This window comes from Cheilinus undulatus, linkage group 15 (genome assembly GCF_018320785.1).
Source record: "Cheilinus undulatus linkage group 15, ASM1832078v1, whole genome shotgun sequence".
Taxonomy (NCBI): Eukaryota; Metazoa; Chordata; class Actinopteri; order Labriformes; family Labridae; genus Cheilinus; species Cheilinus undulatus.
Genome location: NC_054879.1, coordinates 29,439,845 through 29,465,506, shown reverse-complemented (window position 1 = coordinate 29,465,506; position 25,662 = coordinate 29,439,845). Strand labels below are relative to the sequence as shown.

General features: G+C 39.0%; 1 protein-coding gene across 1 annotated transcript in view; it reads left to right on the top strand.

Moving 5' to 3' along the window:
- The window catches only part of pdia5 (protein disulfide isomerase family A, member 5), a 114,447-nt gene that overhangs the window by 45,385 nt on the left and 43,400 nt on the right, over positions 1-25,662 (top strand). Inside the window, exons 7-11 of the mRNA XM_041807244.1 lie at positions 265-325; positions 2,974-3,041; positions 10,210-10,301; positions 17,217-17,288; positions 22,938-23,074. Of these exons, the coding sequence (XP_041663178.1) occupies positions 265-325; positions 2,974-3,041; positions 10,210-10,301; positions 17,217-17,288; positions 22,938-23,074 (430 nt within the window). The remainder of the gene's footprint in view (positions 1-264; positions 326-2,973; positions 3,042-10,209; positions 10,302-17,216; positions 17,289-22,937; positions 23,075-25,662) is intronic.

The following is a 25,662-nucleotide window of genomic DNA, read 5'->3' as shown; positions in this document are numbered from 1 at the left end:
ATTTTTGTTTAGATCTTTGCTTGTGTTGTGCTTACTCTCAACTGGACCTCGCTTTGGATGAAAGCGTCTGCTAACTGACATTGTAACATTGTAATAAAAACATTTTAGCATTTGACAGCCCTTATTTTTTCCATCATAGTTTTTTCCATTTGTTGTGTTTTCTAGGACAAATACAGTGTCAGTCATTTAAATATCTTTTGTGTTTAAAACAAAAAATGTTAATTTTCATCTTACCCCCTTTCTCTCTCCCTCTCTATCTTTAAGGACTTCAGGAAGCTGCTGAAGAGGGAAGAGAGGCCGGTCCTCATGATGTTCTATGCTCCCTGTGAGTCCTTTCATTAACACAATTTTTAAGTAGCTCACTGTAAATAGGACAAGTGGTACTCTTCTTGCTGGGCTACTTGAATGGAAGACAGTGTACTAGAACAACTCACAGCAGCTGTTGTGCCGAAAACGTGTAAGATTTTCCATATAAGATCTGTCATTTAAAAAGAGAGAATACAAGATATGGCTGACATCAATAAACTGAATCATTCTCCGAAAAATAGAATGTATAATCATTGCTGTGATGAGCTCTCTTACATTTATTATACACTGCAAACAAAGGATATTTTCCCATTATTTTATTATGCTGCAGTGGTTTCATAGCTGCCATAAAGTAAAAAAAATAATGAGTGCCTTCATCACTGATAAGCTCTCAATTACAACCCAATTCTAAAAACATCTGGGCGCTGTGTACAATGTAAGCAAAAACAGGATGCAATGGTTTGATCTCATAAATCCATATTTTCTTCACAATAGAACATAAACAACAAATTAGACATTGAAGATTAGGCATCTTACCATTTTATGAAAAGTATTAGCTCATTTTGAATTTGATATCAGCAACACATCTCAGAAAAACTAAAGTGGCTCCAATGAAAAACAACTAGACAAGCATTTTGCAACTAATTGTTAAATGGCAAAAGGTCAATACCATGACTGGGTATAAAAGGAGCATTTTAGAGAGGCAGAGTCCCAACAGTTCACCAATCTGTGAAAAACTTACTAAAATTGTGGAACAGTTTCAAGGCAGTGGTTCTCAGTACTAAATGCAAAGATCTTGAATTTTCCACCATCTACAGCATTGACTTTCAAACATTTTTTGCACTAGGCACACGGACACCAAGCCATAATCAATTTTTAATCATAACCATTTTCAAATCCATTCAAATTGCCTCTTTTATTATTCTTACACTATCTATAGTTGATTTATAGTTGTAGTAATAACATGTGGTTGTTCAAAATAACAAGGCTGCACCCTACATTCCAGCCATATCAGACTTATTTTGATTACAGCAATATGCTGTAGCAAATCTGATCTTTTTGCGCTTGTTATTAGTCATTTTTACAACAAATTATCCAAAAAATATGCATATGAAACAACAGAGTAATAAGAAAATACTAGATATACCCCAGGAAATATGAAATATGAATTGATGTGCTGAAAGTAAGGTTTATGGTTTTTCTCAGTTTTAATAACGTATACAAAGACAAAAAAGTAGGAATTTTACAAACTCTTTTAGAAAAAAAATGAAACTTCAATAGTTGCATGATGTGTAGGGCATAACAACTCAGCTGCAAAAGATGCAAAATTTAAATTTTGATTAATTGCCCAACCCTAGTATTGTGAAAAGAAAAAGCCATATGTGAACATGATCCAGAAACACCATGGTCTTCTTTGGGGCAAAGCTCATTTAAATTGGACTTCAGCAAAATGGAAAACTATCCTGTGTTGAGAAGAATCAAAATTTTAATCCCTTTTAAACCACAGATGCTGTGTCCTGTGGACTAAAGAGAGGGACCATCCAGCTAGTTATCAGCACACTGATCAAAAGCCCTTATCTCTGATCGTATGGGGTTGCATTAGTGGCGTGGGTAGCTTACACATCTGGAAAGGCACTATCAATGCTGAAAAATATAAATAGGTTTTAGAGCAACATATGAACCCATCCAGACAGAACCTCTTTCAGCCAATAATTGCATATTTCAGCAAGAGAATGATAAACACATACTACATCCATCACAACAGCATGGCTTCACAGAGCTGGCTTGCCTGCAGTCCAGACTTTTCACCAGTAGAAAAAATTTGTACTATCATAAAAGGAAAAATCTGTTCATAAAGGCGACTGTACAGCAGCTAGAATTCTACATCAGACAAGAATGGGACAATATTCTTCTCTTCATGGTTTTCAGACTGTTGTGAAAAGAAGAGGGGATGGTACACAATGGTAAACGTGGTCCTGTCCCTACTTTTTTGAGATGTGTTGCTGCCATCAAAATCAAATGAGCTAATATTTTCCATGAAATGGTAAGATGTCTTGGTTTCATCATCTGATGGGTTGTTTGTGTTCTATTGTGAATAAGATATGTGTTTATGAGATTTGCAAACCATTGCATTTGGTTTTTGTTTACATTTTACATAGCACCTCAACTTTTTTAGAATTAGCTGTCATTAGTTTTTTTTCTTTTTCAGTAAATTTTTAAGCCTTTAAAATATCTGACAAAAATGTAAAACTTTAGATTGCTTTTTAAGGTCAACCAATGGTTTAATTTGAATTTTAATAGTTTGAAATAGATGAAAAAAGTCAGCAACTGATCACTTCAACACCAATTTCCCCAAACACCAAAACCTTTCTCAGTCACCAAGAAGTAAATTATCTTGTCTCCTGTTGCCATTCAATAGTAAGTAAAGTGCATGGACTATTTCTCGTGTTGTACTCAGTTATTGTTATGGTCATTGCCTCTCAGTACATCATATCTCTGCGATCAGATAGCTCACTGCAAGCTGCTATTGACAAAAAATAACAATTCCCTTGGATGGCAGATGATGGGGCATGTTTTGATATTGGTTCTGATGCTGTCAGAGCAATTGTTCCCATCGAGTTCTCTTTAATAACTTCAGTTGTTCTGTTTTTTTTATTTTGGTTGCAGGGTGCGGCGTTTGTAAGAGAATGCAACCCATCTTTCAGCAAGCGGCCACAGAGACCAAGGGGAAATATGTAAGTCTGCTAGATCGCCTCCCCCCTGCACAGTCGGTCCTCTGTCTTATTGCATTAACAGGCTCTGATCTTCAGCCGACCCTCTCTGATGTTTGCAGATTAGATGAGATGTGTCAGCAGTGAATGTCGGCATGGTTGCTCGGTAATCCGCAAGAGGACGGTCTGTCAGGCAGGCCCAAATTAAAGCTTTCCTTGGATGTATTTTCTGGAAAACTTTTCTGAAAGTACAACACCTCTGCAACTTTTGCTCTGTAGGTTTTGATTCAGCAGAAAATAACACGGATAGCTTTGAAGGAAGTTCACAAGCCATGCTTCCCTCTCTGGTGGACTTTATCTGTATTATAGTTTACATCGACCCACTGGAGCAATTACCGTAGCTCATTTAAAAGCCTCGCAATCTTGCAGAGAAATCTTTTTCTGATGATTCTGGGGCTCTGCTTTGTTTCACAGCTATATATTTAGTGACTATGAACACTTTAATGTTCTTTTTGCTTGTTTTAGCTGCCACCTGCAGCCACAGTCAGGACCTGATGCCATCCCAGCTGAAGCTTACAACCCTCTGTAGATTTTTCCTGCTAATTCATCGTGTTTACTTCCTAACTTTCTTATCCTTCCATGTTTTCTCCTCCCCCTGGTCTCATGGGTCCCTTAAAGATCCATGTTGACTGTTTGCAGACATGCAGTATCACAATAGCATTCAAACTTTAGGGGGGAGAAGAGCTCTGTTGTTCCCAGCTGTTGAAATGTTTTAGCTTCACTGGAGAGATGCATGCAAAACAACATCCAGAGGCCTAACTAATCAGCTTGGGAAAAATGCTTTGTGTTCATAAACGCTTCCATTCAAGAGCCAGAAGAATCTGAGAGATCTTTGCAATGAGAGCAGAGAGAGGCAGTCGCCTTAGGAGACCGGATGAGTAACGCAAAGCTTTTGCATTACACAATGCAAAGACTGAATGTAAAAGATAATTAACTGCTTGTTTGTTTGATTACCAAGCTTACGAGTAGAGCACATTTAAGCCTTTTAACTGGAAATCATCAGTAATGCATACACGCTCCCTGAACGGATCATAAAGGAGTTTATGTGTGAGAGGCTCAGATAAATTTTTGGGAATGTGCCTGTCGTTACATGAGAATAGTAGAGCTGCTGTGAAGGCAGTGAAAGGTTTGAGTTGGGGGTCAGCCATGTTGTTTAACACATTTCTCACCTCTGTGTCATGGACCGAGGAACGTGGAAAGGTGATGTCTGAAATGCTCTCATTAGGGTGAAATAACTCAGAGTAATGTTTGGAGCTGTGCTGATTGTAACCTTGTGTGTTTTTAGGAAAGACTACTGTTCTATTTCAGCGACAGATTTGTATACTATCAGGTACTACATAAAGGATTTTGTGGAAGAGTATCACCAAATATAAAGATGCTAAGTAGTGATTTACAATATTATCTGCAAGATATCGGTGTCTGCAAATGTGAAAATTTCTGCCGATGTTATAAGATATATTGGCTTTAAATATTGGCCTGTATCAGCTGGTAATAGTGGTCATATGTAAAATCATGTTAGTGGAGTTTTATATTGGACCAACAGACTTACAGGTACATCTCCAAAAATTAGAATATGATGAAAATGTTCAATATTTTTTTGTCACTCATGTCAGAAAGTGAAACACATATATTATATAGACTCATCACAAATAGAGTGAAATATTACAAGCTTTTATTTCTTGAAATTTTGATGATTATGGCTTCAGTTAATGAAAACCCAAAATTCAGTGCCTCAGAAAATTAGAATATTGTGAAAAAGTTCAATCTTTGAAAGTCATGGTTTCACACCCTATCCAGCTACTTAACTCAAAACACCTGCAAAGGATTTCCTGAGCCTTTAAATGGTCTCTCAGTCTGGGTCAGTAGGCTACACAATCATGGGGACGAAGTCAGACCCGACAGATGTCCAAAAGACAGTCATTGACACCCTCCACAAGGAGGATAAGCCACAAAATGTCATTGCTAAAGAAGCTGGTTGTTCACAGAGTGCTGCATCCAAGTATATATTTATAGAAAGTTGAGTGGAAGGAAAAAGGTGCACCAGCATAAGGGATAACTGTGGCCTTGTCAGCAGGATTGTCAAGCAAAATCCATTCAAGAATTTGGGGGAGCTTCACAAAGAGTGGACTGAGGCTGGAGTCAGCGCATCAAGAGCCACTACACACAGACGAATCCTAGACATGAGCTACCAGTGTCGCATTCCTTGTGTCGAGCCACATCTGAACCAGAGACAACGTCAAAAGGGTCTTACCTGGGCTGTGGAGAAGAACTGGACTGTTACTCAGTGGTCCAAAGTCCTCTTTTCAGATGAGAGTAAATTTTGCATGTCATTTGGAAATCAAGGTCCTAGAGTCTGGATTAAGAGTGGAGAGGCATAGAATCCATGCTTGAAGTCCGGTGTGAAGTTTCCACATTCAGTGATAATTTGGGCTGCCATGGCATCCGTTGGTATTGGTTCACTATGTTTTCTGAAGTCCACAGTCAACGCAGTCATCTATCAGGAAATTTTAGAGCACTTCATGCTTCCTTCTGCTGACAATCTTTATGGAGATGCTGATTTCATTTTCCAGCAGGACTTGGCACCTGCCCACACTGCCAAAGGTACTAAAAGCTGGTTCAATGACCATGATGTTAATGTGCTTGATTGGCCAGCATACTGGCCTGACCTGAACCCTTATAGGGAACCTATGGGGTATTGTCAAGAGGAAGATGAGAGACACCAGACCCAACAATGCAGATGACCTGAAGGTCGCCATCAAAGCAACCTGGGCTTCCAGTACACCTGAGCAGTGCCACAGGCTGATCGCCTCCTTGCCAGGCCACATTGATGCAGTAATTCATGCAAAAGGAGGCCCAACCGACTATTGCGTGCATAGAAATGAACATACTTTTCAGAAGCCTCACATTTCTGTTTGATATATCCTTTTCTATTGATCTTAAGTAATATTCTAATTTTCTGAGACACTGAATTTTAGGTTTTCATTATCTGTAAGCCATAATCATCAACATTTCAAGAAATAAAGGCTTGAAATATTTCTCTCTATATGTAATGAGTCTATATAATATATGGGTTTCACTTCCTGAAATGAGTGAAGAAAAAAAGCGAACTTTTTCACGATAATCAAATTTTTTGAGCTGTATGCTGAAGTCTTTGTTCACCCTCATTCCTTGAATTTCAAAGTGTTCCAAGCAAGTTTGTTTAATTGTACTATCTTTAAAGTAAAGATGCACACATCTTTAAAAAAAATAGGACCAATACCATTATTAAACATAACAATTAGTGATGCATCAATTGTGAAAATTGGGGCTGCTTTTATGTTGTCATCTAGTGTGTTTATTCAGACAGTTATGAGGTAACAAAAAAATATAATTTCAAACTTGTGTCTGTGGTCTTTCATAATTCTAAAACTGGTTAAGATTTAAAAATTGTTTGGTTTATAGCCAGCCTAACCTACAAGCTAAAAGCAGTGGTTTTTATCGTTAACTGAGTTAGAGCTGCCTGGTGTTACGATGAAAGGAGTGTAATATAAGGGCTGTGAGTCCACATTCTAATGAAATCCAAAATATTCTCCCATGTCACAGGATATTGAAGAAAATTCCTCATGAAAACTGTTCCCTCTTTTGCAAAACATCCATTTTCAACATGAAGATTGAATTATTTTACTTTCTTCTTATCTTTTTACAGAAAGTTTACCCCCTTACGTGTACTTTTAGTTGCATAACATTGATGATTTTCTGACTCTTTGAATAGCAACACAAAGGTGGTTCAAATTTGTATTTCTCCTAAATCCTCTACATGATGAGATAAATCCAGACTAGTAAATTATTGTCCTGACTTTGACCTTACTGGCCACATTTATAAGGTACACTTGTTTAACTCCTCAACCAGATCAACCAGTCACAATCCAGCAACTGATGCAATTAAGCATTTACATATGACCAAATTGATCTGCCAGAGTTCAAACTGGCATCAGAGTGAGGAAGAAAGGTTATTTAAGTGACTTTGTGCTGATCTGAGTTTTTAAGAAACTGCTGATCTAATGAGATTTTCATTCACAACCATTTACAACAGAGAATGGTCCAAAAAAGGGGCAACATCCAGTCAAGGGCACAGATTAGGGGAGAATGACCAGGCTAGTTCAAGCTGATAGAAAGGCATTAAAAACTCAAATAACCACTTTTATACAAGGCATGTAGGAGAGCATCTCTGGACACACAACATGTCAAACCTTAAAGGGGACATATTATGCAAATATCACTTTTTCAGGCTTTTCTAACATAAATATGTGTCCCTGGCCTGTCCAAAATCCCCTCAATACCAGAAAAATCCATTCCCTCTCCCCCTCTCTTTCTCCACCTTTCAGAAAATGTGTGCTGAAACAAGCCGTTCTCAGATTTAACATCTAGTGACCTCACCAGGGCCCTAAGCACCCACCCCCAGGTTTGGTTGGCCCTCTGCCAATTGGAGGAAAATTCCGCCTTCCTCTACTGATCCTCTCAGTTACCAGCTGAGATGCTGGATAGCTCAGTGGGTTACCCTGCTGACTGCGGTCTGGGAGATTGATGGTTCGAATCCCAGTCTAAACTTTGGGAAAAAAAGTGTCTGTAATATCACAAGTGCTGCATCCATTTCCTGAGAGGGCTGTGGTAAGGGGCGGAGTCAGACAGCTAATTACTATTTAAAGCCACAGACACAGAAACAGCTCGTTCTGAGAAGGGCTGAAACAGAGGGGTTTTTAGACATGCAAAAATCCAATAGTGGAGTGTTTTTTTCAGCAACAAACTTCACAGACATGTTTTAGGGACCTCTGAGACTGATAAAAACTTGTCTTAAAAGGGTAAAATATGTCCCCTTTAAATTTGATGGGCTAGATCCCACCAGGTGCTACTCTGGTCAGCTAAGAAGGCCAACTAAAAATGGACAACAGAAGTAAGAAAAACATTCCCTTGTCTGATGAGTCCCATCTCAGCTGCAACATTTGGATGGTAGGGACAGATTTCAGCGTAAATAAAATGAAATCCTGTATCCATCCTGCCTTGTATAAAAAGTTCAGGCTGGTGGTGGTGGTGGTGGTGTCATAAGCTTTACATCAGGTGGTCCAGTTTGATTGGGTACCTCTAGAAGGTATGCATTTGACATCACAGGCAAAATGAGTCTCTGCTGTTCAAGCTGCTAAGTGTCAGAAAGTACAGACTGGTGACAGAAATCATTGAGGAACAAACAGGAAACAGCTTTGTCTTTTTGTCATCTTCAAGATGTTAATCATGGTCAGTACAGATCCTCAGGTGATGTTTATTGAAATGTTTGGAGCCGCAACAATCCATTGATAAAGACACAAGATGAAGACGGGCAATTACAGTAGATAGAACAAGAATTCAGTTAGTGATGAGTATAATCTAAACCCGATTCCATTCTCTCCTTCCTCCTACCTTGAAGGAAAAAAATACCTTAAATTTCAGATCTACCCTACAGTAAAATAATATTTAATGTGACAGCAGATTATGTACTATAGCTGTAGATATAGTTCAGTGATATCTGATTAATATAGCTGGTTTTATAGGGGAAAGACTAAAATCATACCTCAAATCTGTAGGTGTTTATCACAAATTAAAGTAGCCTTTGTAAATTAATGTGATTTGTATTTGGTTAAAAACTAAAGTTATTTCTTTGAAGTCTTCATGATGTATCCGGTGCTATAATGTGACATAATTTGAAAGTTGAGAGATGTACCATGTGAATTTGTCACATTAGAATTAAACCAAAAGTATAATTGGTGTTAAAATCAAACTATATTACGTAAGAAATGTCCTTGAAATCGGGTCCTTGTAATGTCAGGATTTTTAAACACATATCAATATCGTTTTCACCCACTCCTCAAAACAGACTGTCAGAGGTTGTGTTGCACACTGAAAGTGATGTCAGTGCAAGTTTTTTTTGTTCTTTGTGTTTTTTTGGGACAAATAGGTAAACTTTAAACCCCTGTGGTAGGGGGGCAAAAGAGAAGGATGGTGCAGGTCATTTATTCGGGACACTTTACAACTTTTGATAATGGAAATGAAAATAAGCACGTACTGCGCTGTACCAAACTGATCTAGACTGCTCAGTTGAGACGACCTAATAGTGTTGGGATGTTTTCTCATTACACACTGGGCCCTTTAGTACCAATTGAGCATCGTTTAAACACCAAAGCCTTCCTGAGTATTGTTGCTGACCATATCCACTCTTTTATGACCACAGTGTACCATCCCCTTGTGGCTTCTTCCAGCAGCATAATGTCACAAAGCTCACATCATCTCAAGCTGTCCTGAACATGGCGATGAGTTCACTGTACTTAAATGGCCTCCACTGTCAGCAGATTTTAGTCCGGTGGAGCACCTCTGGGAAGATTATAACCAACAAATCTGCAGCAGCTGCCTGATGCTATCATGCTGATATGAAGCAAAACCTCTGAGGAATGTTTCCAGTACCTTGTGGAATCTTGATGAAGAATTAAGACACCTGAAAAGGCAAAAGGGGGTTAAGCCCACTGCTAGCAAGGTAGCAAGATGTGCCTAATAGAGTGAGCTTTGAGTGAATGCTCACAGCACTAAGGCCTATAATATTTACATTATGCACTCTAAGGCATAAATGAAAAGGCTGTTTGAGGCTAAGGTTTTTCATGCCCACATGTTAGCACAGAGTTCCATTCATTCAATGATAACTGGTCCAAATCTGGCCTAGTAGAATTTTTTATTAGTTCTTGATTTCCGCTATTTAAGGGATATATTTTGTGTTTTTAGGTTTCACGAACACTCATTAGATCACATTTTTCTAGTTTGTGTATATCTCTAACAAACTATGGTTTTTGTTTTCAGTTTTTAAGTTTTTGTATGTTTGTATGCTTATTGCTAGTAGCCATCTTATTTTGGTTTGCCTTTTTCAAGAGTTTTCTCAATATTTATTCAGGCTTTTCCCATTTCAGTCTCTATTGATACTTGGAGTAATTGATCCTTTTATTTTGGAGTCCTGTGATGAAGACAAACCCCTTCTGCTGTTCTGTATCCTTCCTTTTTGCTGTCTTTCTTCCTCCACTTTCCTTTAACTCTACAGCATCTTAAACCCTCTTTCACCTTTGTTTTGTTTGTCTTTAAGGTCCTGGCGGGGATGAACGTGCACCCAGCCGAGTTTGACGGCCTCAGGCAGGAGTATAACGTCAAAGGCTATCCGACCTTCTGCTACTTTGAGTGAGTAGACTCATCTCATCCGTCTCACTTTAGGCTCAGCCCTCACTTCCAAGGCTCGGAACATCAGAGTAGAGCCACTTCAAACAGAGAGTGCAGTCCAGAACTTTTAACACCAACAGACATGATGGCTGCAGACTTACAGCTCACAATCATGTCCCCTAAGGTTGAGAACTTTATTCTATGAGGTGAAAAGAAGAAAGTTTTCAACAAGATTGGGGGTTGTCTGGTATTCCCTTTGAAAAAGTCAGCTCTGAGGAGGGAATCAAGTATGTTGGGCACAGCTGGGTTTAACTATCAGCTGGCAGAGCTGAAATGACTATTCTATTAATTCTCTAAGGTGATAGAAATAATTTTTGCCAACTAATGTAGGAGCTGGCTTCTTGTTCAAGTCATTTTCATAAAGGTTTCTAATAAAAGAACATCCCTTTGTTTCAGCTGCTTACTTATAAGAATTTGCTTCAGTTTTGTCTTATGTTTAATGTCACTGGATGGAGGGAATAACACGGTAACTCACAATAATGATGCAAGCCTTCACAAGTCCAATTTTACAAACCAGCATCAGTGCCTTTTTTCACTGCAGTTAAATGACAGTTTAGACTGTCAACATTGCCTTGATCTTCTCAATGCAATGTCGCTGTCTTCTCCTTTTTTGTCCTTCTTTCAACTACTTCTTTGACTAGGTAACTTCTGTCCATGTGACACTCATGTATATATGCACTAAGGAGTCATGGAGTAGTGATGTGGTGGATCAGATTGACAGGAAAACTGTTTAGAACACCCTCAAATGAACTGCTGATATTCATAACCAACAATTACAGACAATGATATCATACCATAATCAACATTTAAAGCTTCAGTATAAAAGATCTGAGGATGTGAAATGTCTGATTTAGGGGTGCAGATGGCATAGTGGTTAGGCCACATCATGTGTACATCACATGTACAGGACTGTGCAGAACTTTCAGGCATGTTTGGGCCAAAAATTGAGCCTGAAGTAAGGTGTAGCTGTGGCAGGTAAACTGCCTGAGTGTACCACTGGGTCAGGAGGATTGACACAACCCCTGTTGTGTTCTGGATGTCCGTGCATGTTACCAGGGGCATGTCAAAATCATCAGTTGAAAAGATAACAAAATCCAGCACGGCCAAGGGTACTGTCCAGGTGAGTTGTAGGGTTGCCAGGAGCCCCTGGTTGTGCTGTGACGTGTCTGGGTGTATTATCAGGGGTGAATAGGCCTGGACAAAAGAGATGCCATTGAACTTGACCTTGGCAGCCGAGTGACACACTCGGTCCGTGTGTCCAGCTAGACTCTGCCCACCCTTCAAACCCTGGGTTGTGACAAACTGGGCCCATCATGAATTACTAGAGCTCCACAAGCCTAAAACGTATGCACATGACTCTACCACTCTCTCATCCCTATTACTGACTCTATCTACTGTCCTCTTCTCTGAATAAAGGCATAAATATTTTCAAAAAATATATTTTTAAGAATATCTTATTTCAATTTCCATCAAGTATTCATTGGTTGCTTAAGCAGTTTGTGTATGTGAGATTAAGACATTACAAAGTTCTGGGTTAAAACTAAAAACTTTACTGTTGGAAGACTGCAAGGAGCTGGACTGGTGGACAGTCCTTTGTTGATGTCCTACTGTGATGATTAGCTATAAACCAGCGAGATCAGTCTGAGAGTGGGGTCTTTAGATTTGTTGCAACATTAGACACTACAACACAGCTCTGCAAGTAAATTATTGATTTTAATTAAAAGACAGGCTTGTACAACTCCGGAAATGTCAGGGAAAAAATGCTGGTTTTTGATTGGCTGAGGGAACACACGAGTTCACCAAAGCTTAACTTTTTTCTTCGACATCCCTGTGGTTGTTTTGCTCCAGGAATCACACTGTGCCAATGCAGCTGTCCCATTAAAAAGATTGGAGGAGCTGCTTTTTTGTGCAATGCTGTTGTCTGCCTGAAGTCTCAGAACCAGCCAGCGTTATAAATAATTAATCTGCCAGCCAGGCTAAGTAAAGGCTTTTAATAAACTGTACCAAAGTTTCTTCATCCTCAAGAACACCTTAAGGCCACGTGTGACATTGATTTAGCACCTTGGAGTTTCTTTTTAGTGTTTGAAAGAAATTTATGCTGTTGATGAGGCGATAATAACTTCAGTTTACTGTACAGCCACAGCATCTTATTATGCACATAGACTCATTTATACACAAAGCTACATACACAGTATGAATTGCATATGTAACTGATGGTGTTTGTTAATGCAGACCCCCCCTAAAGTCAGAGCTTCCCTGCTCTGTTCTCATATTTACAGTGTTGTTAACAGTGTGTTGGTGCTACAGCTCTATTCTCTGCGTCTTATACCTCCTGCTCTGGCTTTATCATTCCTATTTCCACATTAAGCACTCTCTCATTCCAGTCTGGCCTTTTAATTAGACCGGGACTGATTAAGTGCCCCTGTGGTTAGTGTCAGTGCATGTGTGCCTGCTCCTTTCTTGTACATGTGCCCTTGTTTCTTGTGTGTGCAGGTACACACACACACACATGTACAAAGCTGAGTCGAAGCCAGTCTGTTAGCCGGGAGCACATTAGTGTCAATGTAGGGGTTAGCTAACGACCAGCCAAGCCCATTGGCTTCAGTAATGAGCCCCTCACTGATAAACAGCAGCTAATCACTGAGGGGGAAATCGGCATCAACGCCACTGGAGTTATCTCGCCTTTGCACCCGCTTTAAGACTAAGCATTCAAGGTCTTTTACCTTTTTAGTCCTGGGGATTAAGAGAGCTTTCTAGCCAATACAGCAGCACACCTTTACTTTCTAACAATATAGAAAATCAATATCAGCTTCTTGGTCCTTGATTTAACAACAACAAAAAATGTGTTTATAAAGTGCTTTAAATTACAGTGCTGCATGTGAATTTTAAGATGAATGACATTAAAGAACATTAGAAAATCTAAACACAAAAAAAAACTAGACTGTTAAATAACGTTGATGCACATAATGAAAAATCCAGCTCACCAACCGTCCCCTCTGGCCACTCAAAAAAACAGTCCTTTGGGATTGCAGAGCATGCACTGCAATGCTATTCTCTAAGACAGCCTTTCCCAAACTTCTGCATGCTGTGGCCCAGTTTGAGACCTGAAAATCTTCTGGGTTCCCACCAAAACCATTGTGCAACCAATGCATGAGACTCAACCTTTATTTATCATGTTTTTTTCTTTCACAACCAGAGAATTTCAATGCAAATGCTTGGCTTTCAGATGTGTTAGCATTAAAGTGATTGTGGGGGTCACAAAGTACATTTAAGGAGACATTGCTATTCATTTTGTTTTGATCAGGCATTTACCAGGCATTTTAAAATTTCTTTTGTAATACTTATGCCTTTAAATGTACTTTGAGGCCCACCAAACTCTTCCCAAGAAGCCTTTACATCTAGATACACTTGAAAATTCTGAAGATCAGAAAGTGAGTGTTTAACGGAGTGTCCCAAGTCAATTCAACACCTATCACACTGTGACACCAATGGACATCAGGCAAAATGAATGATAAAAAGATGAGTTAAAACTTCAGTGTTTTGTTAATTTTGTTTTGAGTCTTAAAATAATAACATGGAATCAAGTGTCTCATTCTTTCAGTTTCCTTAATTATTAGTAATTTTAAAAGACCTCCAGCAGCACACCTACAGTACCTCTGGGACCCACAGTTTGGGAAGCACTGCTCTATTGGGTGAACTAGCACCTTAAATCTGCTCTTCCCTGACCAGTGAAGAGAAGCCAGCAGGAGTAATGCATCTGCAGTAATGTGTTCATATTTACCTGCTCCGATGACAAAATGAGCTGCTGCTTTCTGTATCATCTGCAGACTTCAAAAACTCTCTTGCTAAAGGTGACAAAAGAATTTTACTATTATACAACAGAGATGGCACAAATGCATCAGGATGGAAAGCAATCCAAATAGACCCCTAAATCTGACCCAGCTGTGCCAGGTAGAATGAAAACAGCAGTGGACCCTGTACAGACCCCTGTGAAACCCATGCCCAACACTATGGCCTCAGAGAGTATGTTGTTATATAAACATATTGAAGTCTTACTAACATGTAAGATCTTAACCACTGAAGCACCTGTCCTGGGAGGTAAAAATAATTATCCTCCGTCCACAGAGAATGGCGGTTTACTGTATCAAAATAAGCTCTATTTGTCCTCTTTTCCAAGAAATATACTGTCTAGAAAAGGATTTTTTCATTTCACATATTCCTCAACTTATTACAAGGCTTTGGTGCATTTTACAGCAGCAGAGATAAAGCAAGTGAATTCAGAGTTGTTCATAAATCTCTCTGATTGAATTCTAAGCAGCAACTCTCCTCCACAGCAGTCAGTTCACTAAAAATGCAAGTTTTAAGCTCCAAATCCAGTTCAGTATTCATGTTTCACCTTTAATAGAGTCTGCTATGTATCTCTGGAGCTGTTAACTGCAGTCATCACCACCCTCTGTGTTTGCAGAAATACACCGCCCAGAGCCACTGACACTGATCTTAGCACAGGGCTGATCCAATAAATCCACCTCATTTAGTCACAGCCAATGGCAGAGTAGATAAGCTCATTCCCCTGCATAAGTTTTGAATTCTTTTCGTCTGTTTAGATGCCTCTTGCTCATTTCAAATGCATTAAGAAGGACACTTGTGTTTCCTTCTATGCATATTTAAGCTTACAACTAAATTACAAGACAGAGAGAAGAGTATCAGTCAGGGTTGAGGTTTTCGCCAGAGTCTTTTGTCGGTACTCACAAAACATTTCCTTTTGGACTTGATCCATTTTGTGTCTTACCCACCTCTTTGTCTCAGAAACTGGGTTATGATATGTTTGCTGTGATTGTGTCGGGTATCCTGTCTCTGTTTCCGCCACACATGACCCAGGATAACTTCTTGAGGGTCCACTCTGCAGGAAGGAATGAGGAACCACACCTTACTGCTGTTGAGCTGCTGACTGAGTTAAATTCAGTATCAAGAACATTCGAGCACTGCAGGGCATCATAAAGTCTTTAGACATGCTGTATTTCTAGTCATGGTCATGTTTTTATCAAATATGCCCTGATTTAGAGATGGAGAAAATATCTTGTGTTTGAGAAGTTTTACTAAAGGGACATTCCACTGAAGTATGATCTTTTGAAAACCCCAAATGTTTTTTTAAAGTAAGTTTAACAACAGTCACAGTGTTTTACAAATGTGAATCAGCTTATATTATTGGTCCAATATTTACAGAATTTTTGAATCAGATATCAGACTATTAGCGCTGTTCCAAATTCCTAGGTTTTCCCTGGGACGTGAATGCACCATGTGGCGTGCATTGCGTTGCCACCGTTGTACAGCAGAGTGCTATGTGATAAACAGCTCGGTCTGAGTTCACTGATCATCATATTTTACTCCAGCAAAAAAGAACAGTCTAATAACAATCCAAATGCCACTTGTTTGTGTCTGTGATTAATGTGAAGCACAGTAATGCGGTGATAGGTGTCTTCTCTCTTCTTTTAGTCTTAAAGAGTAACACAAAGCAATCATACTCTCTCAACCTGTCTGTGGCTTTAATATAAGCTGCAGCGACCCATATTACAACAGCTCAAACAACAGTTTAAAGGTGTTTTAACTCCCTTGTTTTAAGTCCACGACGGTTCAAAGAAGCGGCCTGTAGGGTTTAGCTAGGTCTGAGGAGCTGCTATAAAGAGTGACAGCAAGGCTGATTGTAAACACAGGGGTCACTGCTAAAAGCAAGGTTATATGAACAAACATAGAACTTCTGACAAACCTTTCACAATAAAAGTCTATAGTTCTTTTTTCTTGAGTGCTTTTATTGTGAACATCAGGAAATAATCAGGAATTTCAGTAGCAGTTTTCCTTTTAGTTTAAAAACTTTACATTTGTTGCCACTGGCTGCAGTAGTCTACAGATATATTGTGTTTTGTGATGTATTTCACTTTTATTATAAATATTCAGTTTGCTGCAGTAGCCCTGTAGTGCTGTTGGTGTTCGACAATTGTTACTGCCTTTTTTTGATTGTGCACTGCAGGTACAAATACTGATTTTAAATACATTGCATTTGTTGCTGCTACCTGTTTCTATGTGAAGCCAGCACAATGTTGAAGTAAATTTATTGGTAATAATATATATTTTTTTAATTTCAAGTTATTTCTCAGTCTTTGAATAAGAAATTCTTTTTTATGTTACTAGAGCTTTGTGTAACCTTAAACATAATACCACCAAAAATAATAAGAATTCTTGAAACTGAAAGAAAGTCAATCGGCCCATCTCTACTGGAAGATCAGGATACAACATGAGAAAGGCCCATAATCCTCTGGTTCAAGCAGCCATGGAGATTTGTTTATACTTGTCAACTAAATTGAATTAGTTCACATCAACATAAGGAATTCACTTTAGAGTGAATTAAGCCAAAATGGCGCATGTATTAAATCTGAGAGGTACCAAAACTAAGATAATAAATCAAAGAAGCCAAAGAACAATCAACTTAACTTCCTATTAACAGAAAAGGAGAAAGCGGATAAGAAAGGACCATTTAACCTCCTAAAAGAAAGCTGGGTTTAAACAAACTCCTTAACAGGGGAAGTGTGACCTGGCTGGTTACGAGAGGTAAGAGGTGGGTTCCCTCCACACTTAAGTGACTTCATTTTGCTCCGTAAAAGGGGCAAGACCTCTGTCGCAGCCTATCACTTGTTTGGGTGGGAAGTCGATCCGCTATCACCACCGGGCGTCGGCACTCTTAACTAAAGACACAGAAATAGAACATCACATAGACACATCTAATACAGCCAATCTGGGGCAAACAATAAACACAAACAAACAAAGCCCAGAGTGGTGAAAGTGTAAAGTGATCATGTTGTTCTGTACTCTGTTGTCTTCCAGGAAGGGGAAGTTCCTTTACAATTATGAAAACTACGGAGGCACAGCCAAGGATATCGCAGACTGGATGAAAAAGTGAGTATTAAGATGCATATATTTTTATAAATGTGCAAACTTTAAGATGCTTGTGTCCCAGCTTATAGAAATATACAATGGTGATACAAATCTACATTTTATCTCCAGTTTCCCATAATGATTACACAGCGTCTACCTCTCACATTGACTTTGTCTGCCATCACCTTCTCCTTCTGCCTTGGTCTCCATCACACCTCTCCTCTCAGCATCCTCACTCACCTTGCCACAGTGTCATCAATCTACACCTGAGCAGCTCTTGTCTCATTTCACTTTCTCACCTTGGCTCCCGCTCGTTGCCCATAACCCCCTGTCTCCAGCCACAGCTTGGCTCAGCAGCCTCCTTTTCTCCTCCATCTCCCTTTTCCACTTGTGTCAGGGGCCTGGCTGGAGGAACATGACTGTCTACGGGGCAGCAGCCAGAGGGCACAGAGCAGAGCTTTCACAGCTATCACAGGAAACGGAGCGAGACAAGCAAGGGATGTATTCCAGCTACGCTCTCTTAAGCCCGGAGGCATAACAACTCCTTCCCCGGCCTCATGCTTTGACTGCTGTGCTTATTCAGGGCCCCGCAGTATGATTTAGGAGTGTTTGCCAAGCTGGCAATCATGCCTTGACTGAATGGCTGCCATGTTTTAAATTGGGCAGTAATTACACCTCATATTTCAGTTAAAAAAGGTGATGAACACTGGTTAAACAAAGTTAAACAAACACACACTTATCCCTCTGGTACCAAACAAACAAAACTACACACATTTCTCTCAGGCTACTAAATTTAGATGAGTCATGTGCTCATAAATATCTTTCATATGGTATAAATGTGGAAGAATGGCCTCCTGCAAACATCATCACATCTGCAGTTGGTCGTGTCAGAGACTTTTTTCTCCTGGAGTTAAAGTAGATGAGGAACAGATGACAAAGGAGGGTTTGCTAACAGAATTTTCTTGCTTGCTCTGATTTTATGCATCCATATGATACCTGGGCTTTGAGCATTTATGGATACAACACCTCTTCAATCTAATTATATGGCTAATCAATGCGATATTCCTCTTTGTGATACTAAGATTGGGACTAATTTATCAGATAAATACCTATAAACTGAAATTGTTATCACAATCTGCCCCACAATCTTACTACTTAAATACCATCCCACATAACTTGTGAACAGAGAGCTATACTTGATGTAAAAAGGCAGCCAACGCTGTGCATTCCCATATTGTCTATGACATTTTCATATTGCAAGCATTGTCTTGTAAAATGCCGTTCCCTTAAGTAAACTGATGAAGCATTTACTTTATGGCAATTTGAGCTGAGTCACTGGTGCATAGTCAGGCCTTTCTCTGCTGTATATAGCACAGGTTGAGCATAGAGCCTCATCATCTGTAAGGGCTTTGACTTTTGCTTTTTTTTTCCCCTACTCATCAGGCTGATGTTTGTTTGATGAATATTACCAGGTGATTAACACTGTATTTTTTGCACATAAACTTTAGCTGATCGTCACACCATGTTAAATAAACCAAAAATGTGTTTATTTTTGGAGATCAGTACATTCCGTGATCAATCAACAATGAACAGTGTCTGCTCGTTCTGCCTCTCCTTCTTCTGCTCACTTTGACATGCACTGTGCTGAAACATGCTCAGAACATTTCTCCTCTGAATCCATCAATGTTGTCGGACCTTTCCTGTTAAAGATATAATAGTATTTTGCACTGAGTTAACTATGATAATTTAAAAAATGAACATTCTTTATTTTCAATTGAAGTCTTAATAATATCTCAAGTTATTTCCTGAAGTTTTCATACACAGAGAAATTCTTAACTTTAATGATATTAATGGGATGTTTATTGTTTTATGGCTGCCATTAGTTAGAGTTCAATCAACAAACTCAATTCTGTGACATGCAAACCCACCACACTTGGCATTTCCAGCAAGTTGACACGAGCGCTGCTCAGCGGCACTCACTTCCAAGGCCTCCTTGTCAAGACTACTCCTTATTTTAAATTGAGGACTGTTTATTTTATTTTTATTTTTTAAAGGCACCTTATAAGGTGTATTTACTGAAGAACCAATGTTTAGTTTTCATTCATAATTTTCCCATAATGATGGAGATATGCACTTAAAGGTGCACTTCCATGTTCACGCTGGAAGCAATGCCAGAGTGCATGCGCTTCCTGGGATCCCAGCGCACATGCAAATTCTGGGACCACCTCAGTGGAATTCAAAAAAATGTTTTTCTGTTATTTGCTCCTTTCCGGGGTATTGTAGAAACATGAAAGATAAAAAAAAATCCACAATGGCAACTACATGGAGGGATCCCTCCCTTTGTATAAATGAAAGGCTTATTCAAAGGTAACACAACTAAAACAATATTTTTTCAGATAATGAAATACTTATTAAGATAGACCTATTTATACAAATAATGACCAATTTTTACCAAGTTTGTTCCACTAAGTGCTACCAGTCTAAATATTACACACTGCCCCTTTAAATCAAGCAGCAACCTGCGGTCCTGAAAAATGAAGCCAATGCGGAAGTGCAAATAATATCTATACTGCAAGTGTTCACTTTAGGCTGGCTGCAGTAACACTGGAAGTTCTGTCTGAACACCTGTTAAACTGCCGTTTCTTACTCTAGAAATAAACTGGTTTACAGCCTAGTTAGAAAAACCAAATGTGTATCATTAGCTAATGGCAAATGTGCTCTCACTGTGAGGGGGCTGAATTTTTTTGTACCACAATCATTTAGATTATATTTAGGAAAAACCTCACTGTGCATTGATTGGCGCATCTCATTTGATTGACAGATAGCTCGACAGGCAGAAGCTACATTTCTGTCAACTAAAATGCTAGCTAGCTAGCTGACAGGAGGTCAAGCTCAGTGGGTGGGCTGATCCAAAGTTCAGTTGAGACAGTGATTTCAATAAGCCGCCGCGGATCGGCTTCAAAAGCAGTATGAGTCCGCCTATTGTAGGCAGACGGCTGACATCACTCAGGTTTTGTCTAATTCTTTCTACAGTTTATGCTTTAAATGCATTTCTCCCTCATTATGGCACACTTGACAAATGAAATGAAACAGTTTAAGTAAACTGCAGATATGGCTGGAGAAGGGCAGCACTAGTCTGTATTCATCATAACATGTTATTGGTATGATTGCAAGCTCCCTGGCAACCCTGCGTTTAAACATCAACTTCTGCAACTCTATGTTTGTAGACTGTTAAGTAAATTTGTAGGTACAATGTCTTTTTCTGATAATTTAAAATAATTAAAAAGTGATGGTCTAAACATTAAACCTCAAACAGATCAGCTGCTTTAAAATCCAATTGTGGGGGAAAAATATCAAAATTAAAGTTATGTTTTTTAAGGTGAGTAAGGTTAGAAACATGCTTCTGAAAAAGTGAATGAATAAAGCAGATACATAGTGAGGGAGTAAAAAGGAAGATGAATGACTTGGTGTTTTTCTGAAGAAGGTGGGGGTCAACAGATATCTAATAAAGAAGTATGAATGTAATGATAATAACACACTGAATATGTTGTAAAACTTTTATTTATATTCGGCACAAAGGGCAGTTAAATATTAAGTTTACTGTTGCAACAAGCAGTGATTCTCAATGACATTGTTTGTGATGCACATGTTTCAGGGTAAAGTAAGTCTTTGAAAGACCCAAGGGTCTGTAATAGTGCATTGTCTTTTAGCCTTATTAATTCCTTATTTGTAACTCAGAATTGTTTATTTCATATTGTTGCTGGGGCCTTAACCTCTCACCTCAAAAATCACTACTTTTCAGGAAATAGAAAAAACACAGAATTTTTCACATTATTTAATGCTGAATTGTCACAGTCTGCATTATGCTTGACGCTATTTATTAGTGTGAAATTTGTGAAACCCATTGACATGTAAAGGGTGATCAATGGCACTGATTTGTGAAAAAATTTGAAATCACGAACAATGGAGGAAGGGGTTATGATATATATAAATATGACATTTAGTTACGCTTTGATTTGTTAGGATTGCTGTTAAGTGTTTTTGGTCAGTAGCACAGGGGTAGGAGGGGAAGCATATTTTAGGGCCTTAGAATAATGCTTAGGGCCTTATTTTGGCCAGTTTGTGATCCTGCTAGTTTATGAGCCTGTAGCTTATAGCACTGTGCTGTGCGGCATCATCATAGCTCCAGGTATCTGCAGTGAAGCTCATCTTTCACATCCATTAACTCAGCTGATAAATGTTCTATTACCTTCTTGCTGAAATGAGTCAGAGTGCTCTCAGAAAAATATTTAGATAAAAGCAGGCAGTAATGTGGTTTCAAAAGTGTTTGCAGTCATCGCTGGGAAGTTGTCCATGTCTTTGCAATGCAGTTAACAAAGTTAGCTGTTATGCTTTGTTTTGTCTGCCTTCTTTGTTTGCCTGTACTTTCCATTAAAACAAAACCCTTAAAAACCATAGCTTTGCAGATACAGCTTATTGTCATACAACTTGTTGGCCTGGCATGTGTGAATGACTTCCAGATTGCTCAACCTTTTCTTTTAGCTTCCTCAATGCTATTTTGGCTCCTCATGGCAAAATACACAGGGCTAATAATGCACTGAAAACAGTGGTGTTGCATACACTTGTGCTTGGATCAGCCAATTGTCGCTGATATCTGATCTATAAATCAGGATTGAACCAATATCCAATTCCAGGATCGGGTTGGAGCATCTCTCGTTTTGATGGAAGTTTTTTGTTGTAAATCTTCTTTCTCAGTTTCTTTTTATTCCCCACTCACTTTTACATCTTTTATTGCTGAAAACAGCCTAAATCATTGTTACCAGTGGCAAAAGATGACAGCTGGGTCCTCTCTGTTCTTTTTGTGTGCCCAAGGGAGCAATAGTGTTCTGTTAATTTTCAGTCACACTTTTGAAATTGCAGAATCTCTTCATTTTCCTCATTACATACCATAAAATCTACTTCACTCCATTTCTAAATTACTTGCTTTGATTCAAGGCAATAAGAGGACACATAAGTAAAGGTAAGAATCAGTATCCTTGGTGAGCATATCTGCCCTCTGTAGCAGAGTAATACCAATAATAGAGGAGTTGTTTAGAGGCAGGCCAGGAGAAAAATCTGCCTTATGCTGCAGAAAACAAGCAAAAGTGTCATCTGATAAGGTCTTAGTTTACCTTCAGTGTGATAAACTCTGCAACTAAGCTTTCATATATCAGGGAGATATTTATTAATCAGATGACTCCTGATGAAAGATAAAGGACTTCAGTATTTTTTAGCACCTCAGCTGAATAATTTCTCTTTTTTTATTTGATTCTTAAAGATATCCAGTTTTATGCTGCCTAAGTATGTCTTCTCAGACCAGCATGTGTGATGGGAAAATATGCCAAAAGAAAAATACATTTAAATGACTTAAAATTTGTGTGCAAAAGTGCCAGAAATGTGCTCTTGTTTACATCTGTGTCCAGTGTTTCTTGGCGTTGCATTTCTGTGCTCTGTCATCGAGGCGGGGCAGCTTCAGTCCAGATGTGAGTTTGTGTGAGACATATTGGGTGGAGTGTAAGCTGCAGCTGTATCTGATTTTTTGCTCGGTGCAGATTACATGCCAGCTGGAAGGATTCCACCTTTTAAAATGTCCCTCACCTCCATGCATGTGGTCTCCTCTTCCTGTTTCAGCCCTCTGCCCCCCCAGCCAAAGACCCCCGAGGTGCCGTGGTCAGAGACAGAGTCCGCAGTCTTCCACCTGACCGATGAGTCCTACGACAGCTTCATGGAGGAACATCCTGCAGTCCTCATAATGTTCTATGCCCCCTGTGAGTAAAAAAAGTAATTTGTAATATGTAAGAGCTGCAAATAGTGATTATTTTCATAATCAATCAGTAACTCGATCCTTACAATGTCAGAATTTATTAAAATGAACAATTACATAGAGCCCAATATCATCTTTAGATTGCATAGAGACATTGAAGTTCCAATATTAATTTGTAAGGAGTCAAAAAATACCGTAATCACCTGTTGAAACACAGCTGTTTGGTTGTAGAGCACACATGCAGCAAAACTTGTGCCAACAATAGCAGATAGCAGATAAATAAAAGTAGAATATAACGATGATTTGTGCAAGATTACAGCTCAGATTGAGTCCCCAGTCTCTGAATAGCAGAGCCAGATGGACCTACATGCTCAGTTACTAAGCAGCACTGCCTTCTCCTTGTGTCAGAGTTTACTGTGAAAGGCAGTTGTGCCATTACAATCTGGTAAACTTTGGCTTTCTTCTCTCCAAATGTGATGACTACAAATAAAAGCAACAGGAAGTGAGTGTGCTTACCTATGTACTGAAATAAACTGAATACTTTTGTCATGTATCCAAGGCAGAAGTTTTTCATTTCAATTACATTAGCTCATATGCCTGCAAAAGGTTTGTTCTAATACGTTTTAGGTTTTGTCTAACCTTGCATAGAAGAGGATTTGCCAGTCTGTCATCAAGAAAATCCATCTTGAAAAGCTCCAGTCCACATTTGTGAGGAACCAAAAATGGTGCTGTTCAGTGTCATTTAAAGGAGAATGAGGTGACAGAAAATGTTTGCACTATTCTCCCGGCCTGATTTAGCATGAGTTAGTGATTGTTACCGGTGAGGTTTGCCTGTGTAAACAATGGCTACTGCTTTGGTAGCTTTTAGCGAGTATGTAGCTGTAATGTAGCAGCAGTTTAATCAGAACTTTATTTCTTCACAAAAACAAGAGCCAAGAGCCACGTTGTAGCTTCTCTTGGCTGAGAGGATGTTTTTTTGCATGTCTCCCAACAGGCATCAGCAAGAAACTCTTTCTCTAAGTTTCACAGAGAAAGTCCACCGTTCATTTATTACAGCAGCACCAGCCTGTAGAGCTCAGGTTTTAATGGCAGCTGCGCATGCCTGACTACTACATTTCGTCTTGTCACTCTGATTGGCTCGTATTGAATGTGACAGACAGAATGTTTGTCCAATCATCTCCAGAGAATTTTTGAAATGTCCTGCCCTTCCCAAAAGCTTTGTAAGGCAGGTTCCCCAAATGAATGCAATGGATATATGAAACGTTCTATCTGGTGTGTCGGGTAGGTTTTGTTTTGGATGATTAAAGAAACAAGCTGGGGGTCAATAAGCAGCTGTAAACACGGTATCTTTGTATATCCACTCTTAAAGCTGAGGTCAAATAACATGTTTTTTTAAGCATTTATTTTTGTTTATTCATTTCTTTAGTTATTTATCGAATTTAAGACATACAATCATTTGTCACATAAATACAACTTTTACAAGGACATAGTGTATGCAGAATTATGATGATGAGGTAAAAACATTTGGAGAGCTTGTAATTGAACCTCACCATATTATATTTTGATCATTTGGACAAAGATTTAATGACAATGCAAAACAAGGGGAAGAAGATAGAAAGAAAACATTGATAGACAGGAATTCGTAATTAATGGTTTTCACCACATTTATAGCCTAATCCAACAGTTGTAGGGTTTTGAGACCTGTCTGCCTTGAAAATCAATACCGTCATCTTATTTAGTGTGTCATAGTGAATGGCAATTAAGAACTGGTCTGAGACAGCTCACAACCTCTTGACAGAAAGTCTAACACGGTAGGATTTGTTTTGTGATGTCAGAAGGTAACCAATGAGAGCACAGCGCACTCTGCATTTGCAGCAATCACAAATGTAAACAAACCAAATGGCAAAGTGAAAGAAGACTGATGAAGGCGGTGCTATGAGATGCAACTGTGAGGCAGAGGAAAAGTTTGTTAAGCCCTTGACCAACAGCCAAGCCTTTGTGATGTGTCGTAGAGGGACTAATACAAAAAAAAGAGAGAGAAATGTTGGTGAAAAATAGCACACACACTCCTAGTGTTAGCATTAGCAGCAGACTAGTGTGTCATTCATCATAACACTTGTAGGGACAAGCAAAAAGAGTTTAGCACAGTAAATATGGTATGTTTGTATAAAGAATTCTTTCAGGCATTGGCTAGCCCAGCCCTCTTCCTTCCAACATCATCACAGTGTTTGATCATGTGGTCTGTCGTGTCTGTTGGCCAAGTTAACAGGAATTTATGGCTCTGTGATCACCCAATCTGACATAGTGTGACCATCTTAACAGTCCAAAAAGTGGTGTAGTCTGATTCCAGTTTTAGTCTAGCAAAAGTGTAGTCAATTCAGTGAAAAACATATCATTTCCACCAGTTTTTTACATTGAAGTCCCTAGTTGGTATGTTGGTCAAATGCTTTTATCATAAAACAGCATTATAATGAAAATGTGGCATTTTCAGAAGCATCCTAACACAACTCAGCAGGGCTGAAGTGAAACTTAATCCTCAGATTCAGAGAGCCAAAAAGAATCTTTAAAGCATTTTTCTGTGATCTTACACTC